This window comes from Haliotis rufescens, unplaced genomic scaffold (genome assembly GCF_023055435.1).
Source record: "Haliotis rufescens isolate VD_foot unplaced genomic scaffold, xgHalRufe1.0.p SCAF_13, whole genome shotgun sequence".
Lineage (NCBI taxonomy): Eukaryota > Metazoa > Mollusca > Gastropoda > Lepetellida > Haliotidae > Haliotis > Haliotis rufescens.
In genome coordinates, this window is record NW_025963813.1 from 1769375 (window position 1) to 1789007 (window position 19633).

Sequence of the window (19633 nt, forward strand, 5' to 3'; positions counted from 1 at the left end):
AAACTTATCCTGATAAGGCCTACTTATTCTCTGAATGCACTGCTATTGAGTGAGTGAATTTGGCATAAACCCTCTTTGAACAGTATTTCAGTTATATATATCGGCATGTCAGCTTAATGCGGGAGGAAAGCCTGAAGTGATGCAGGTCTCAGACATTTACTGCTTTGGGGAAACCCACAAGCATGCATGGGTATGGTGCTGACAAACCTGGAAACATTATCTGGGCAATCATAGGTTTCTCACACTCAAGGGAGGCAATTCTGCACAGCGAATTGCAGTGTTTAGGCAACTGGGCCACTTGTGCCCCCTATTAATGATTGAAAATAATCTTGTTTAAAATCAATATAAGACACATCACCATGCAAATGTATGGTCCAAGGGTAGATAACTCTATGCTATACACAGACAGGAAATAGAAAAGGAAGATGCAGATATGAATTCTGTAAATTATTGTGTGAGTAGAACACTGAGAATGGATGTGCTGTACACACTGTAACCATGGGAGGGACCATGGGACTGTGGCATAACGACCAATGCTTTAACCACTAGGATATCCAACAGTCCCACTGATTCAGACAAGCATCTGACATTATATACAATTAAAATTAAAGATTTCAGATTCAAATCAATAAGAAAATCATGTCTTGTTTAAGTGACTTTATTCTCTATCGTCATCGTAAACAGCAACTACATTTACCGAAATGGAAGTTCAAAGCAAAGGCAAGGTTATGACTTCAAAGCTCCTATCAGTTGTAAGGGCAGATAACTCCAAACTACAAACTACAAGTCATGTGACCACCACCAGCATTCATGCGGAACATCTTACCCAATCCCAGCAGCCTTAGTGATGTCCATTACAAGAGACAAGTCTCTCTTTCTGAGTGGGGACAGAATAAGTGCATATTACAACACTGACTAGAGATTACAGAAAATACTACGCACACATACCATATGGTACATAAAGTCACACAAACAATGAAGACAGAAAAAAAGAGGAGTATTGTTCAAAGGAATGAATGCATAAAAGAAAGTTCAAACGACAATGATGGGAATTACCAGAATTGGTAGCTTTAAAGAAGGATAAACATGTATTTATTTACAAGCATATGCATAGCCACTGTGTCGAATACATTGATACAATTTTACAAATTCAATGTATTAAAGAGGGAACATATTCTTGTCAATTTGGATAGATGAATCTATTATCAAGTGTCATTGACAACCTTTTCTGATCAACAAAACAAGGTGATCTAAAGAACACAAATAGTCCCAACCACTTACTTTAAATTTGAAATAAAATATCAATTTGAAATTACTGTAATAAAAGAAAATTCAAAACCCAAATTAATTTATCAAACAGGCCAGGAAAATTAAATCTGGTGACAAAGTCTGAATTAACAGGATTTACAGAACTTACAAGTGTTTGGGATGCAGGTTGGCTCCAGTCAATTGGGCCAAGTCAGTTTTCTAATGTTAAAGGTATCATGAGGCTCAGACTTTCAGTTGTGTCCCTATGTTAGGGGTTAGTGTGAGTTTGGGTTCCATCCCAGCATAGGACTGATGTAGGAAGAGCTGATGAGCTGCCAGTATGTCAGCAGCTCTGAGGGGGCGTGATACTGTGGGGGCGTGATACTGTGGGGGCGTGATACGGAGGGGGCGTGATACTGTGGGGGCGTGATACTGTGGGGGCGTGATACGGAGGGGGCGTGATACGGAGGGGGCGTGATACTGAGGGGGCGTGATACGGAGGGGGTGGAAGCAGGACTACACTGTGACACAAGGAGACAAGTGCTTCATGTGGGACACATATACTTCTCCTGTCTGTAACACTTTCTCACCTTGGGGCAGTGATGACACCATACTTGGGCGACGGTACAGGTTTCGACACTGGCAGGTGCGATGGGAAACTCCGGCTTGGTGGGGATCGAATCCTGCTGAAAAAGCTTAAGAAAATTTGAATTTGAAATTTACAGTAGTTTCAACAATTCAATCATGAGGTCTACCTGTGACGCTTTTTATCTCCCTATGATGCGATATGTCCATGCTATATATTTTCCGGTGATGCAATATACCTCCCTGTGAGGCTATGGATCTATCTGTGATGCCAATTATCTACCTGTAATGCTATATATCTAACTGTGATGCCATTTATCTACTTGTAATGCTTTATATCTACCTGTGAAACTATATATCTAAGGGTGTGGCTTTATATCTACCTGTAATGCTATATATCTACCTGTAATGCTATATTTCTACCTGTGATGCTATATCACATCTACCTGTGATGCTATATCATATCTACCTGTGATGCTATATATCTACTTATAATGCCATATATCTACCTATGATGTCATATATCTACCTGTGATTCTATATATCTACCTGTGATGCTACATATGTAACTGTGATTTCCTATATCTACCTGTGATTCTATATATCTACCTGTGATGTCATATATCTCCCTGTGATGCTATGTATCTACTTGAAATGTTGCATAGCTACATGTGATCCAATCAGGTTATCGATAATATCCCTTCTACAGAAGTAGTAGTAACTCAAATTCTAGGAACAATAATAAAGTCATGTGTGAACTGAACTTACAAGGGTCTCTCCTTGGCTTGTTCATGCAGTGGATGCTGCTGATAGTGACCGAACACCTCGAACACCAGAGGCTGTGTCTTCACGTAGTCGATGAACGACTTGGTCACGTTCACTGTGAACTGCAGCATAAAGTTTAGGTTTCCCAGGTCAACATGCTGTCTGACCATGCTAATATCTTAATGAATAACAATCTGCTGCCAGCATATTATGACAATACATTTCACAATGTTCACAGAGATTTTGAGCATGAAGTACATACATGTTCATTTAAATACTAAGACAAATTTGAAGTTTGGATGAATCAATTCTTTTGATAACTTTCCGTTTTTTCCTGATGATTGAGATTCTTCCATGAGTTTCTGTGGGTCAAATGGGCGGGACTTACGTTCTGGACATGGTAGAAGCCAAGTGGTGGGCCTTTCCCTGTGTTCTTTAGAGGTTCGGTGGAGAACGCCTCATCATGTCGGTGCAGGAAGCTGGAAGAGAGACATTCCAGGGGTAGAAACTAACAGTTTTCGTCCACTAGTCCTTATAATGATTACATATAGCAAAACTCTTAAAAAGGGCACATTTCTACTAGTCCTTATGATACCTTTACCATTGGGCAGTTTGGCAAGGACTATAGGACTAGTGCCAATTTCTAACGCTGCATTCACATTGTACCCTGACCCTGACCTTGACAATGACCTTACAGACCAGACCAAAGGCTAACATCTGCAACCTGTATCATGTTAGTTTTTCCTTCATCATTATCCTTGCCACAATGAAAATGCTTCTGATGTCAATTAGTTTGAGTTTTATCATTGGTCAGAATTGGTTTGCTCCAACCAATCAGTCATTGCTTTCCCTTTTTCTGAATTTTCCAGAAATTGTGTGCCAAAAGATTTGACTACAATCTTATTCAATTACTCAAAATAGATGATTGGTTGACTATTAAGGATAAATGTGTTTATGAACTGATAACCATAATCAATCATCAGAACATCACCATGAAATATTATTTTTTATGTTTTACCTTAAAACAAAACTAACTTAATCAATGGAGATGTCAGACACTTAAGGTACCCTGCTGAAAAGTTATCCTAACAAACCCAAAGCTGCCTCCCTTTGACTGTAATTACCCGGACGTTTGGTTTGGCATTAGACATGAATTCCTTTTACTTGGACACTGTAATCATGTCAAATGCCTAAGATTTTAATAGAACCTGATCACTGTTGGGTGTCAGTGTTCTACTCACTTGAACTGGCAGAAGATGTCTGCATATTCTGGTGAGATTCCCGAGGCCTGGAGTACGGTGACCCGGAACTGGAACTGTGAGCCCAGTTGGAGGTGCTCTGGCAGCTCCTTGGAGTTCATATCTGGACACTGGTCAAGGTTGACCACCTTCTTGCTGTCAGCCACGTTCTGGTCCTGTACTGCAACACCAGACACAATTGGATCACACAAGATGCATAGACACTGCCACACAGTTAGGGGTACACCAGACACACACACTGTCACACAAACATGAATTGAATGATAAGTTGAAACAAATGAAGGAAGTTTTGAAGAAGTTCCACCTTTCACTGTATCTGTGTCGCTCACAAACAGTAAATTATTGTGAAGGATTGAGAGGTTGAAACTTGAGAAAGATCTACTTTTGCCTGTGTCTGTGTCACTCACAAACAGTGAATTATTGTGAAGGATTGAGAGGTTGAAACTTGAGAAAGATCTGCCTTTGACTGTGTCTGTGTCACTCACAAACAGTGAATTATTGTGAAGGGTTGAGAGGTTGAAACTTGAGAAAGATCTGCCTTTGACTGTGTCTGTGTCACTCACAAACAGTGAATTATTGTGAAGGATTGAGAGGTTGAAACTTGAGAAAGATCTACTTTTGCCTGTGTCTGTGTCACTCACAAACAGTGAATTATTGTGAAGGATTGAGAGGTTGAAACTTGAGAAAGATCTAATTTTGCCTGTGTCTGTGTCACTCACAAACAGTGAATTATTGTGAAGGGTTGAGAGGTTGAAACTTCAGAAAAATCTACCTTTGACTGTCTGTGTCATTCACAAACAGTGAATTATTGTGAAGGGTTGAGAGGTTAAAACTTCAGAAAAATCTACCTTTGACTGTCTGTGTCATTCACAAACAGTGAATTATTGTGAAGGGTTGAGAGGTTGAAACTTGAGAAAGATCTGCCTTTGACTGTGTCTGTGTCACTCACAAACAGTGAATTATTGTGAAGGGTTGAGAGGTTGAAACTTGAGAAAGATCTACCTTTGACTGTCTGTGTCACTCACAAACAGTGAATTATTGTGAAGGGTTGAGAGGTTGAAACTTGAGAAAGATCTACCTTTGACTGTGTCTGTGTCACTCACAAACAGTGAATTATTGTGAAGGATTGAGAGGTTGAAACTTGAGAAAGATCTACCTTTGACTGTCTGTGTCACTCACAAACAGTGAATTATTGTGAAGGATTAAGAGGTTGAAACTTCAGAAAGATCTACCTTTGACTGTGTCTGTGTTTTCTGGTGACTGCCCTTCTCCCTCCACTATTCTCAGATTCTCCATCGAGGGAACAGACACCGGTGGTTTCCCGATAACGGCTGGTGGAAATTCAGTATGGGTCAGTTGTTTCTGAAAGAAAGAGGGCTCAATGGAAATAATTGCATCTAAGGCAGGTGCTTTTTCGGTCAAACAATGACACCTGAAAAGAATATATCTCAAGGTGTTTTTTAACACATACATTTAGTTCTAATTTTGAAAATGGAAAAGAGTCTATTAATTTTGGTTCCTTGAGCACTTACAGAGCAGTAACCCCACAATACATATTCATTGCTCTCAGCAACAGGACTATACAAATATTATGCTGCATGGAATCCTCCTCACAGCGTATATCCTGCTGTATGAAACCCACCACTAAAAGAAAGGGGCTGCCTGCAGCAGCAGAGAACTGTTTCATTTAACATTTCAAACAGCGTTTAAGGATACCGTATTCAACATAATAAGCTCCCAGGGCGCTCTCAAAATTAGAAATAGGGGGCTCTTATTAGAATATTATTTTGGTGAAAAAATACAGAGTTGAAAGATACATTTTGTGGTTTATGCTGACAGCCTGAAATGTTTATGTACGACAGATACATTTTTCCAAAATTTAATTGCCCATAATGAAGGGTGCACATAACACACAAATGCGTATTATACGCGAATAAATAAGTCTTGCGTACATTGATCAATCGGAAGGGGTGCTAATAGGTATTGTTCACTAGCCAATATATTAGCAAATATCGCCGTGGGCGCTTATTAGAGCGAGGCGCTTATTACGTCGAATACGCTATATCAAAATATAAGCAAGAACTTACTGATGCAAAATAATCGGCATCGCTAAATGAGATTTTGGCGTTCCCTGATTGTTTGATTCCTGGGGTGTAGTCAGGGGCATCATCAGCTTCTGCAACACGATACAACAGGTTAATTAAAGGCAGAATGTTAACAAAGTGAAAGTGACTTGGTGAAACAAACATTTTGTTCTTATTTATATAGATCCATTACGCCCATGGCTGGTCCAAAATGCAATGGGCTCTTAACACTGAGTCAATAGCATCTACAAACTTCAGGAATACTGAATTATGGGTGCACAGAGAATCTCACCCAAGTCTCTTTTGATATCGGATATCTAAAATTTTATCAACCTGATATTTGATGTGATAAGACAAAAGGGTGAGATTCTATTTATCATCTAAAATCATTCTTTTCAGTTTGTAAACAGCAATATTCAGTGTCTTGAGTGTAACAAGTACAGCTAACCAGCTTCAGTGGCAAAGAGATGAGTGATGTCATTGGTTGTGATGTAATCATTTCCGATAAGGTCACAATGGTCTGCAAAGCATTGTGATGCAATTTCATTGTGGAGATATCTCCTGTGGCGGTCAGTTTGGGATGATAAATAATGTTCCTATTATCCTATACTGATGTTCCTATTATCCTATACTGATGTTCCTATTATCCTATACTGATGTTCCTATTATCCTATATTGATGTTCCTATTATCCTATACTGATGTTCCTATTATCCTATATTGATGTTCCTATTATCCTATACTGATGTTCCTATTATCCTATATTGATGTTCCTATTATCCTATATTGATGTTCCTATTATCCTATACTGATGTTCCTATTATCCTATATTGATGTTCCTATTATCCTATTCTGATGTTCCTATAATCCTATATTGATGTTCCTATTATCCTATACTGATGTTCCTATTATCCTATATTGATGTTCCTATTATCCTATATTGATGTTCCTATTATCCTATACTGATGTTCATATTATCCTATATTGATGTTCCTATTATCCTATACTGATGTTCCTATTATCCTATACTGATGTTCCTATTATCCTATACTGATGTTCCTATTATCCTATATTGATGTTCCTATTATCCTATACTGATGTTCCTATTATCCTATGCTGATGTTCCACACAGTAATCGTCCGGGAGGAATTGTGGTCAGAGTCCAGTCAAACAAAAAAGAGAACAAGCACAAATACTAGAAGTAGGGGTGAAAGACACGACACATTGGTCATGATATCGCAATATGCATATTCACGTCAACTTGCGTAGAAACGTCTTGACTATAAATATTTTGGAGCAGGTCCTAAAGGAAAAGCTAGCTAAAGACACATGCTCGTAGTGGCTATTTTTAGTAGTGAACTTGAAACGCTTATTAAAACACATATTTCAATATTTGACTGACAGACATGCTGGGGAGTCATGAAATGAGTTGTAATTAATTTATATTAGCAATTGTAACGTCTTCTATCGATGGAGTAAAAAATGTATCTTGTATCGTTTCGTTGCATGATGCACTTGAGCTACAATGTATCGTTTCTACCCAAACCAGAAGACAACAATGCTCATCTCCATCTTTGTAACATAAACATGTCCAAACAAATACATGTACTGTGGTGCAAGCAGCACTTGTTACGAGTGTTTGACATCACACACTGACCTGTGACAGCTTGTACAGCGACCCGAAGATAACCTTTCACCTCCCCCTTCTCGCTGACGATGGCCACCCTGTGTACCAGGGGCACTGGGTAGTAGAGATTGCTCAGGTAGACAAATGCTCTGCAATGTAAGATTCAACATAACCAGATCATCTTACAAACTACAAGGTGTGACTAAACAAGTTTCATAACTTAACCGCAATAATAGGATTATTTCTTTAGATGTATTTCTGTTCTTGAAGGGTGTGCGGTACTACCAGTACATTGTGGTGCAAAACTTCAGCAATACGTATTGCGATACGTTTGTAAATGTAGAAATATATTGGGGCAAATATAAATAAGTATATTTAAGTGTTCCTAATCAATATGGAGGTGGAAAATAGTATCTTTCTGCTACTTGCCTTTGACGTTCTTTTTATCAATTAGCGTGTACACATCACAACTATCAAGCTCCTCACAGCGATAGCCCATTCGCGGAGCTCTCAATACCGAGAGTATTATGAAGGTGTCATGCACAGGGAAGGACATTAATACAGGGTCTAACTCTAATTAATTCATGAAAATGTAAATTGGCAATATATTGCAGGTTAAAGTATGGCAAACTGATCATCAAATAACTTGCAACACAGTAAGTAACTGTGAATCATACCACTGGTGCATGCAACCTTTATTATGCCAAACTACCCTACTTAAATTCATCTAGTACAAGGTACAAAATGTCTCCAAAATTCATCAACACTCTCACAACTGCAAAACCCAAATGAAATCACGAAATTTCTTATTTGCACATTTCACAAATCATATAAGCAGTTTTCGAAATTAAGCGCAGATTCTTAATGTTTGCACATACAATTTTTTAAATATATTGACCCAAAATCTTTAACTTTTAGCACCAGAGCAATGACAAGGACCCCTTGACCTAAATTGCAACCAAACTGAGACTGCTTCAGACTTAATAGGCAGCTGATTTTCTTCCCAAGACACTCACCATGAAATACAAGTACTTATATTTTCTATTATTCAACTTTCTATGTACGTATCGGGATTGAATCATCAAGGAGGTACAGATCTTTGGTCGCCATGTTTGCAATGGCGGATAAATAAATCTTTACTGGTCTGATTTCCAACTTGATAAGTTCATATTTGAAGGCAAGTATCTTAGGAATTGAATCATGTTACATTTATCACTAGATTACATTGCATTCACTTTCCTGAAGCAAATAAAGTGTGATGCAGTTTGGGACCGGGCATCTGTCAGGAAAACACCAGTCAGTTCAAAAAATGTCTATAGGGAACAGCACAGAGATGCGATTACCACAGGTAACCATGGTAACTAAACAGGAAGTATGTCCCACCTGCCGACAAGCCTGAACCATGGAAAGCGGTCGTAGAAAGGGTCGCTGCCGCTCATGCAGTCAATGTTTGGCTCGGGGGACGTGGGAGACAACTCCGCTTCGTTGTGGTACATCTCCCGCATCAGCTCCAGGCGTTGTCTGTAACCATAGCAACAAATCACAACTGTAGAGTATGTACCTTCAAATAACACTGCGATTCTCCCTGTATGACCATACAAGATATGTCTCAATCGAACGAATTATTTTCATGAGATGTAAATGCAAAGGTTAGAAGCAGTTAGATGATGGAGTTATGAGCAAAATGTACAGACAACAATAACATGGTAGCAATGAGTGTAACAGTTGTGGCACTAGTTACCAGGTAACAATCGTGGTAACAGCTGGTATGGCAAACATCAAATGGGTAACAGTTACAAGGTAACACTATAGGCATAAAGGGTGAGTAAGTTGACTATGCGCTGCTTTGAACAATAGTTGGTTGGTTGGTTTGTTGTTTAACGCCGCACTCAGCAATATTCCAGTTATATGAAGGCGGTCTGTAAATAATCGAGTCTGGACCAGACAATCCAGTGATTGATATCATGAGCATCAGTCCACACAATTGCTATCAATGACATGCATCAACCAAGTCAGCGAGCCTGACCACCCGATTCCGTTAGTCGCCTTTGACGACAAGCACAGTCGTCTTTTACAGCAAGCATGGGTTGCTGAAGACCTATTCTACCCCGGAATCTTCACAGGTCGCTTTGAACAGTATTTCAGCTGGAAGTGATGCAGGTCCAAGATATTGAACACTTTGGTGAAACCCAGGAGCACAGATATGGTGATAACAGAGAATCATACTTTGGTCAAACAGGGGATCAGGGAATCCGAACATTCTGGCACACCTCAGGGATCATGATCTGACATTTCGTGGGGTGACAGTATGGGGTATATGTGTAAGAATACTGCCGTATGTAAAACTGATACCATGTTGTTATCCATATACTTTATCCTTTACATGATTATGGAACATTCAGGTTTTTAGAAAAACATATGGCAGTGAGTTGAACAAAACAGACCATCGATTGCTCAGGAGGAAAAATTTTGTCCTTTCAGGATATAAATATTCTTTAGAAGCGCCATGTCAGCTGTCAACATTGTAATGAGCTATGTAACTAGCTGTAAGGGTAATATCATACAGTACAGTGGACATTCTCACACACACGTTCAAATCAAAACACTGTAAGACCAAGCAAGAAAATACAACTGACTTTTTCTTCCTGTAGAGGGACTATTAAATATGTACCTGTGCTAGCATTATCCTTAAAGTGGCCAATTAGGTTATGACCATTAAGCATGTGTGTCAATACAATAGTTATCACATAACATACCCAGGGAAATATAAACTTTCACTAAAGATTAGATCAGAAACGTTAACTGGAGTAGATGCCTGCATGAGAAACTACCTCGTCTTCAGTGATCTCACGAGCAGCTAGTATCATAATCCTTAGCCCTTGGATCTACTTTAGGACAGAAGAGTTGATTGTGTTTAACTTTTACAACTATTTATCATATACCAAGGATTTATCTGGAACTGATCAGATGCCAATATTCGGTACCAATTCTGTAGTAAATGATAGTACAAATTCCCAATTTTAATTAAAGATTTCCGATTCACTCAGAATTAATGAAAAAAAGGTAATTAAAATAATCAAATTTTGAATAATATCATGATATTGTACCAACTTGCTTGTCCGGGGCACTCGGCATGGAATCCTAGATTAACCCCCGCATACTATACAACATTGCTGTTTTTAGGACTAGTCGCAACACACCAAGTGATCCCTATAGTGAGCACTTTTCCAGTAAGGCAACCCACTAGGACAATTTACTTTAGACAAAACGTAAGTTCAGTGATAGAAACCATCACTTTTAGCACACGAGTCCTCGTGGCAAAACCCTTAAAAATGGCCTATTTCTAACTTCCATTTCAATTTCATCGAGAGGCTTCAAAGAATGACATTAAGTTCAGTGATTCAAAGCAGAAAAAGTACTAATACATACTTGTGGAAGAAAAGGTCAATTCATATTCCATAAATGAATAACAAGTTTCACAGTAGCACTACAAGTTATATATTTACTTGACAGTCACTCAAATGCACAAAAAAAACACGTGGGAGAAACCACAGGAACAAGCTGCAAATGAAACGAGTCACTGCGAACATCGGCATGATTGGCAAGGCCAGAAAAATATGTTAACTTCGATTCTATCCTTCGTAGATAAAAACAGTTAAAATGTATGAAATGAAAATGAATTTAAAGTTTCTTGTTTAAAATTTAAAGTTCCCTTACAATAGTTCATTTTTAATAAACAAAACAGCATACCATAACTTTAATAATAAAAATTCACATGATAATCTTATTTTCATCTTATCAATCCCACTTCTTTCTGAAAAATATACCTTCACTTAGAGTCGATGTCTATTCAGATCATGTTACCCTCAACAAAGCTAACAAACTATATACCAGTATTCATTATTCAGTCCTACCTTCAACATGTACTGAAAAAAGTGTGACTGCAGAGAATCTCGGCCTTTCCAATCATCAGTGGAAAGTAAAGCCCAAACATAGGAATAAAACAGTGCCAAAATCAGCAAGAACTAAAACCATGGAAACTAAGGAACAAAAATAAACCAAAACCAAGGTTACAACAGGGTAACCGACCTGGATGGGATAAGGTTATAAAAGTTAAACACGTTCTGTTGTCCGCAACCCGCGAGACAATGGAAAAAATCTTGTTTTGCCTCAGGTGTGTCCGGAGACAGGTCTTCATTGTATATGTCTCGCATGTGTTCCAACCGTTGTCTACGTCAAGCGTGGGAAAAGAAATTCACAATTTCACATTTTATTTGGTGTATTTTGTATTGGCAATTGTTCAAAAGTTTTAATAAGAGTTCACTTCTGGGATTTTCTTCTAAAAAAAATAAAGGTTTAAAAAAAATAGGCTTTGGTTTCATGTAAATTATATCAGAATTCATACATACTGAAAAAAACTATTCCAACCTTATCCTTAATGGTAGTTGAGGCTAGATCACAAATCAATATTCATATCAACTTATAATCCAAAGATAGCAAATTGAGGCAACTTAAAAGAACTCAATATATTTTTCCTCCATACACTGTCTGCAAAAGTTTTTATTTTGCATCTCCATCAAAACTTTTGAACAACTACATGTTTGAAAATCAAATTATCCTTTTTCTTTAAATGACAATATTTACATTCCCAATTCTTTATATGCAAACAAAATACCAAAACCAAAGCGAAGCAGTTTTGTAACATTGAAAGTTTCATTTTTCACAAAAATCATAAAAAATACAAGAAAGTTAATAGGCTTGTGCCTGAAAGGTTTCAAGCACTTGTAATTCAAAATGATCAAATATTTGAGACTTAGACAAAGTTGGAACCCATGCTTGTTATTTGTTAATTCACAACCAAAACTTGCAGGAAATATATTTTAGGGAAATTTGAAAAGGGGGGATCAAAAGGTAATGGAAAGGTATTTACAAACTGGGCACAAGTTCCAAGCTTTGCCCATAAGCTGAACAGAAAAAACAGGCAGGGGAGAGAACTCAAGCAAGACAGAATGAGAAGACAGACACAAACAAATACAAGACATATTCAAGCTAAACGTCTAAATTACCAAAATTATCTGTAAATTAATCTGCTCATAAATACTTTCCTATCAAAACATAAAATACTTGACAATATACTTTTCACTTATAAAGACCAAACTAATTTTAAGATAAAATCTTCAGTTCCAGGAAATTATGAACATAAACAGGAAAGACTTGAATAAAGTTAAAGATGTCAGAAAATGTTAACAAAGGAAACACACAACACATGCACTGAGTGACGAGGAATAAGAGCAATCACCAACAACAAAAACCTGCAACAATGCAACAGTCAAGAAAATAACCATCCAGGAGAATGAATCACTTAAAAAACTATCATTGTACATAATATATATTGAGAATCCATATGACAAAACAAATAAATTCTTGATCACTGACCAATGAAGTTTGACATGTTTGAATTACAAGCACAGACATGATTTCTAGCTATGTTGTGAAAATGGTGAAATGGGAACATAAGATGCATGTGTACTCACCGAAGTTTCGTCAGATTCCAGTAATGAGTGGCGCCATTTTTAGTATCCTGTACCTCAACGGCTACGATTGTTTTGGGGAACGGTCGGCTGTAGTCCCTGTCTTCAGTGTTCATGAGATCGCCAGGCAGAGGCGAGTAGAGGGTGTCAGTCAACAAGACAAACTGGAACTGAACCTGCAAGATGGGCGGTTAGCTGTTGATGTTTTGTGCTTTGTCAAATATTAAAAATTGACACACATATAATATCCACTGAAAGTCTCAATTGTTCAATGTCCAATATTTAGAATGGGTGCTGGGACAAGTCCAAAATTCAACCCGGGTACTCACTATGAGCAGGTCTCACTATGAGCACAAAATGTCCGATTGAGAATTGTTTTTCGGGAGCCCTGACAAAAACTACTTAGATACCATAAACAATATGATCATACATACACTAAAGTTGACAGAGGTTTTACAAATAGAAGTCAACAGGAATGCGAGAATAGTCAGAAAGAAATGCGAACAATTAGCGACTTGTTGTGTAACCATGGAGTTTGACTGATCACATGACTAACATAGGGGCCAGGTAGTCAGTCCTGTAGGTACCCGGATCCTACTCAGGATCCACCCTACCTGAGTACCCAGATACCCGTCCCAGGCCTAGACTCAAATAATACTTACTGCAATTCCCATTAGACTCAAGAGACTATGGATGTTGCAATAATTGAAACGTAATGAAACATGTACAATCAATTTATCTGATATTTCTCTTCTGACAAGAAAATAATCAACATTTGGACTGACCAAGTTAGATTTTCTTCACTCAATCACTAAGTTTTGATTCAAACACAGAAATCACCATTTATGACAAGTACATAAGGCAACATACATACATACATACATTGCAATTTATTTGCTGATGGAGATTGGTTACTCTCAGAGCCCATTTTAGTTCTTCACAGCAAAGCAAGTCTTACCTTCTTGTTTAATTCCACACTAATTGCATTGGCTTCTTTGAGGAATATTGCACTGCCCCATAAGTCATCCTGTAAACGAAAAACGTACTCATAAACCTCTTTGACGTCATCCTGATGTTGTTGTTGAGGGACCTTCTTTTGGTTAGGGCAGTCGGGTAGCCTAGTGGTTAAAGCGTTCGCTCGTAACGCCGAAGACCCGGGTTTGATTCCCTACATGGGTACAATGTGTGAAGCCCATTTCTGGTGTCCCTCGCCGTGATATTCTGGAATATTGCTAAAAGCGGCGTTAAACCATATTCACTCACTCACTCTTTTGGTTCAATAACCTCCTAGCAGGGACTTTCCGGATATTTCAGTGTGATCGAACATGCAACCTTTGTATCTGTAGCCCAGTGAGTGAACAACTAGGCTACAGAGGTGCTGATAAACTTCAAGGACTTTAAGAATCTCTTTTTCAAGTACATGTTCGCTAGCAAGATATATTTTATGTCCATTTCCTAACCTAAGGTTCAAGGAAGGTGTGTTAGAAATGTTGCTTCAGATTTTCTGTCAGAGTGGAAGACACTGTCCATTGGATTTGGTAAAAAAATTAAAACTTGGAATCAGTGATGAAAGGGTGTTCAATCTGACACGTGACTGACTTCAGTTGTATGCATGCTGCACATGGTCTTTCTCTCGCTGTCTTCGATTTAGTTTTATACCAGCAAGAGTGAGTGAGTGTGTGTGTTGGGTTTTTAACGCCGCTTTTAACAGTATTCCAGTTATATCGCGGCGTGTCAGCTTAATGTGGGAGGAAAGCCCGAAACAATGCAGGTCTCAGACGTTTACCACTTCGGTGAAACCCGCGAGCATTGGTATGGTGCTGACAAACCTAGAAACGTAATCGGGGCGAAAACCACAATCATAGGTTTCTGGTGTGCCCAAGGGACGCAACTCTGTACAACGAATCGCAGCGCCTTAGATGACTGGGCCATTATACCACTAAGAGGTATTCAATTGTTTTTGTTTTACTTCTGGTATTTCTTCAATTTAGATTCAGATTCAGGCCCAAGGTATTTTCCTGACCCCAAGTGTTTATATTCTCAACCAAGCCCTGGGAATCGTGTTTTATCCTTTACGTAACCACTTAAAGTTAACTTGCACTTGCAGAACAAATATGTTACCTTGCGCAGTCATGACCTAACTTTAACAATTTGGGGCGAAAACATAACAGGTGATGACTACTTTGTTTCTATGGGACAGATGCTGATGACTCCTCACCCTGAGTGATGTGAACTGGTGGTACTTCCATTTCCGGAACCCCCAAGCTGCCAAATCCCTCTCTCGACTTGACCACTTGCATTCTGGGGGAGACACACATCATGAACATCGCATACAACAAGATGTTATTACACAATACAGTAAAGTACGTTTATAACGAACACGCTTATAACGAACTGACGGATATTACGAACTTATATTTTTGTCCTGCCCACTGCTGTATATATGCTATACATATGCTTATAACGAACTACGGTTATAATGAACTACAATTAGTGGCCCCTTTGAGTTCGTTATAACCGTAATTTACTGTAGTTTTAAAACTGCTGCCATTAAGAATCCATGTCCAAGGACAAACATATTGATAAACAGTGAGCAGTAAAACATAAATTGACTAGGATATCCTACAAGCATGGTAACAGAGCAACTGAGTACATCTTTAAACATGAGCTTGAAAATGAAAGAATGTTTTCATTTTTGATGAAAAACTTTGAAATTGATTGATTTGGCCCAAAATTTGGAAGACTATTTGCACAAGGTAATACTGTATGTATGTAAATGACGATTGTACCTTCTGGTTCTTCATCCTCGAAGAAGTCGTCCGTCACACAGCTGGACATCATGGAGTGTCTCTCCACCTGCTCCTGCAGTGACTGGATGCGAAACTCGTAGTCCTGCAAACACACAGCGGTACTTTGCACCTAATTTGTTTGTTGTTTAATGCTGCACTTATCAGTATTACATCTGTATGACTGCATTAAAAAGTACTGACATCATGGGCATCGATCAACACAATTAGGACATGATGCCATCAACCAAGTCACCAAGCCTGACCTCCTGATCCATTTAGTCGCCTCTCACGAGAAGCACAGGATCCTGGGAATCAATTCTAACCTGGAATCCCCAAGGGTCTGCCACATATCTATAGTCAATCACAACAGAATGGGTACAAAGACGAGGAACACAATCTGTCCAGGATGCATCATTGTTCTTCCTCAAGCCTCTGTCGTGTGTCAAGGGATACAGACTCATTGATGGATATAGGTCTCCTTCTTCTTTGTATGAGGAATATAGCTTCTGTACAGTCAGCATCACAAATAAGCCCTGGGAAAGTTCTCCAGCTACACTTCAAGTTTTTGTGTTTCAGTGCCCTCAACTCTCCTTGTGAACTCACAACTTTAATAACTCAACCCAACCACCTCCCATTATCAGGCTGAGTGAAAATTTAATAATCTATATTCACTTTCAAAACTCCCTTCAACAATAAACTCCTATGTAAATCATTTCACGAACAAGTTTTGTTTGATGGTTTGTTTGTTTGTTGTTTAACACTGCACTCAGCAATATTCCAGCTATATGACGGTAGTCTGTAAATAATCGAGTCTGGATCAGACAATCCAGTGATTAATATCATGAGCATCGATCCACCCAATTGGGATTGATGACATGCATCAACAAAGTCAGCTAGCCTGACTACCCGATCCTGTTAGTCGCCTCTGACGACAAGCATAGTCACCTTTTACGGCAAGCATGGGTTGCTGAAGACCTATTCTACCCCGGAATCTTCACGGGTCTCTGGAACAAGTAATTAGGATGTACGAGTGTCAACATGCGTACCTTCCTCTGTTGCTCAAACAGTATGTCTGCTTCCTCCTTCTCCTTCCGGTACTGCTCTTCCAGGTTCAGCAACCTAGGAACACACATCACAGATACATAACTCCACTCATTCAGACACAGGACCGCCTCCGTGAGAGCGGAAGGTCCGGGGTTCGATCCCCGACCGCATCATACCAAAAGACGTTAAAAGATGGTACTTGTTGTTACCCTGTCTGGCGCTCGGCATTAAGGGGCTAAAACAAGGACTGGTCGGCTCGGAGTCAGTTTTCTGTGTCTGAGTGGGGTATTCATGTTAAACTGCGGCATGGTATCTCAGTCAGCTAGCACTATAAATCGGCATCAGTCCGGACTAGTACAAGCAGCCACACAAACACACACTCGTACGTGCACTTCGCTATATAAGTGCAATAATCTTGGCCGTGACGTTAAACCCCATTTCACCTCACCTCACCTCAACATTCAGACACAAAAACTCTTTCAATAAATCATGTTAATCAACAAAACTGTGTATTCATGTATTTTACATAACATGTTAAATACCTCAATTTTATAGTTGATGATGTTTTGTTAACTATCCAAGTACCTCGCTACAGTGATAAACAACTGGATTATAATACCCTGTTGTCATGGGAACAAATATTTTGCTGATCTCTATACAATATCTGCAATTCCAAATCTTAAGAGAACGACATCTCGTATTACATATTAACATTGAATCTAAATATAAACAAATTGCATCCTATGATGACAAACAAGATAAATCGGTTGACGTTTACCACTCGGGAATACAGTTTGATGTACCTGTCAGCTCGGGGAACACTGTCACACAGATGGAACATCAGACCGTATTCCCCTCACGATATGCCAACAACTTATAGGCATGTACTGTCTCATTTCAATCTTCCTTTGCCAGAAGTAGTTCGTCTTAATGTAACAATGAACTACTCAAATAAAAGTGAACTCGAGAGAAAGAATTTTGTTTACACACTACAATATCCATACCACAGCAGTCTGTCAACAAACTCATGGTGAGATAGGGAATATGGTTTAACACAGACTTTAGCAATATTTCAACAATATTATGGTTGAGGGACACTATAAATACACTTCACACATTGTAACCATGTCGAGAATCAAAACAGGACCTGTGGTGTGACAAGACAACACTTTAACTACAAGGCTAACCACTATGCTCGTGACCCAGGTAACTCAACTTGCTCCCCAAAGTTACCATATTCGACGTAATAAGCGCCCCGCTCTTATAAGCGCCCACGGCGAGATTTGCTGATATATTGGCTATTGAACAATCCCAATCAGCCCCCCTTCTGACCCCTATTCGCATATAATACGCACCGCTCCCTTCCCCTATTCGCGTATAATACGCACTCGTGTGTTATATGCACCCTTTATTATTGGCAATTAAATTCTGGAAACATATATCTGTCGTACATAAACATTTCAGGCTGTCAGCATAAACCACGAAATTTAGCTTTCAACTCTGTTTTTTTCACCAAAATAATATTCTAATAAGAGCCCCCTATTTCTAATTTTGAGAGCGCCCTGGGCGCTCATTACGTCGAATACGGTAAATGTCCCATGGACGCTGGACTGACCTCTGCTCCATCTCCTTCCTGAGATCTATCCCCTGTTTCTCCAGCAACTCCAGCTGAGCAAAACTCCAGTCCACCGGCTCACCTACAACAACAAACACTCATGTGGTAAACGCTCAAATACTGCTGTGCAAATACTTCCTACCATGCATGTAGTAAAATCTAAAAGTACTTCATACATACATACACATATATTTATTAAAACACCAGTTCATGTCATTAAGGGTAAGCTTAACAGAAAAACAAATTTATGGCTGTGATGGAAGAGAGGGAACATATTCAAAGGAAATATTACTTTCATAGGGCAGGTAGACTTACATCTAGTCTCTGAAATGAACATATCGTACAGAAAAAAACAGTTGTTCAGTTATCTTAATAAAAATATAATAAAGGGGAGCCCAGTGACTCCCTTATTTTCTGATACTGCAGTAATCTAGACTTGCCAAAAATTATAGACTTGCATGGGCTGTATTTGATATATATTTGTATCAGGGTCTGTCAGACAGACCATAGGGCAGGTGGTATATTATCTCTTGGAATTCAGAGTTTTCAGATATATCAGGGACTCAGAACCAAGTGTATTCTTTAAATTAAACCATATATTGTGCATGACATTTCAGGGAAAGAAATAAACAAAGAAAGTCAATTCGCACAAATAGTGATAACATATAGCAAAACCCCCTTACATGCACAAAACTAACCTGGGCTTGTGGGTAAGTGCTAATTTCTATCCCTGCATATTGACATGGAAGTTTTGAGATGAGTAATAGTGAGTGAGTGAGTTTATGCTTTACGTCACATCGGCAATATTTCAGCCATATCGTGACGAGAGATGTGTTAGAAGAGTGAGTGAGTGAGTTGGGCTTTAGGCTGCTTGTAGCAACATTTCAGCCACATTACAGCCGGGAACCACTTGGGGAAGAAAGGCACCACACATGAACTTGGCATTCAAGTTTACCAGCTGCACAGTGACACTTACTGATGGGTATGTCTATGGACTCTGTCATCAAGGCACGACTCAGCCGAGCTGAAAACGAAACATGCTTATTGAAAATCATTCAGATAGCACAAAACATCTGTTGTTTATAAC

At 38.9% G+C, this 19633-nt stretch overlaps 1 protein-coding gene across 14 annotated transcripts in view; it reads right to left on the reverse strand.

Annotated features, from left to right (window-relative positions):
- Window positions 1-19633, reverse strand: part of LOC124148634 (kinesin-like protein unc-104) — an 84909-nt gene that overhangs the window by 18888 nt on the left and 46388 nt on the right. For 4 of the 14 annotated variants that reach the window (XM_046519816.2, XM_046519819.2, XM_046519821.2 and 1 more), the window contains 17 exons: window positions 19523-19570; window positions 18547-18628; window positions 16934-17006; window positions 15888-15990; window positions 15317-15399; window positions 14057-14125; window positions 13102-13274; window positions 11657-11797; window positions 8951-9088; window positions 7598-7716; window positions 5945-6033; window positions 5090-5219; window positions 3840-4017; window positions 2987-3077; window positions 2602-2720; window positions 1839-1943; window positions 827-877 (listed from right to left, as the gene is read on the reverse strand). In XM_046519816.2, coding sequence (XP_046375772.1) covers window positions 827-877; window positions 1839-1943; window positions 2602-2720; window positions 2987-3077; window positions 3840-4017; window positions 5090-5219; window positions 5945-6033; window positions 7598-7716; window positions 8951-9088; window positions 11657-11797; window positions 13102-13274; window positions 14057-14125; window positions 15317-15399; window positions 15888-15990; window positions 16934-17006; window positions 18547-18628; window positions 19523-19570 — 1792 coding nt within the window. Of the gene's footprint in view, window positions 1-826; window positions 878-1056; window positions 1069-1838; window positions 1944-2601; window positions 2721-2986; window positions 3078-3839; window positions 4018-5089; window positions 5220-5944; window positions 6034-7597; window positions 7717-8950; window positions 9089-11656; window positions 11798-13101; window positions 13275-14056; window positions 14126-15316; window positions 15400-15887; window positions 15991-16933; window positions 17007-18546; window positions 18629-19522; window positions 19571-19633 lie in introns of all 14 variants that reach the window. The other 10 variants (XM_046519817.2, XM_046519828.2, XM_046519824.2 and 7 more) reach the window with 7 other exon arrangements.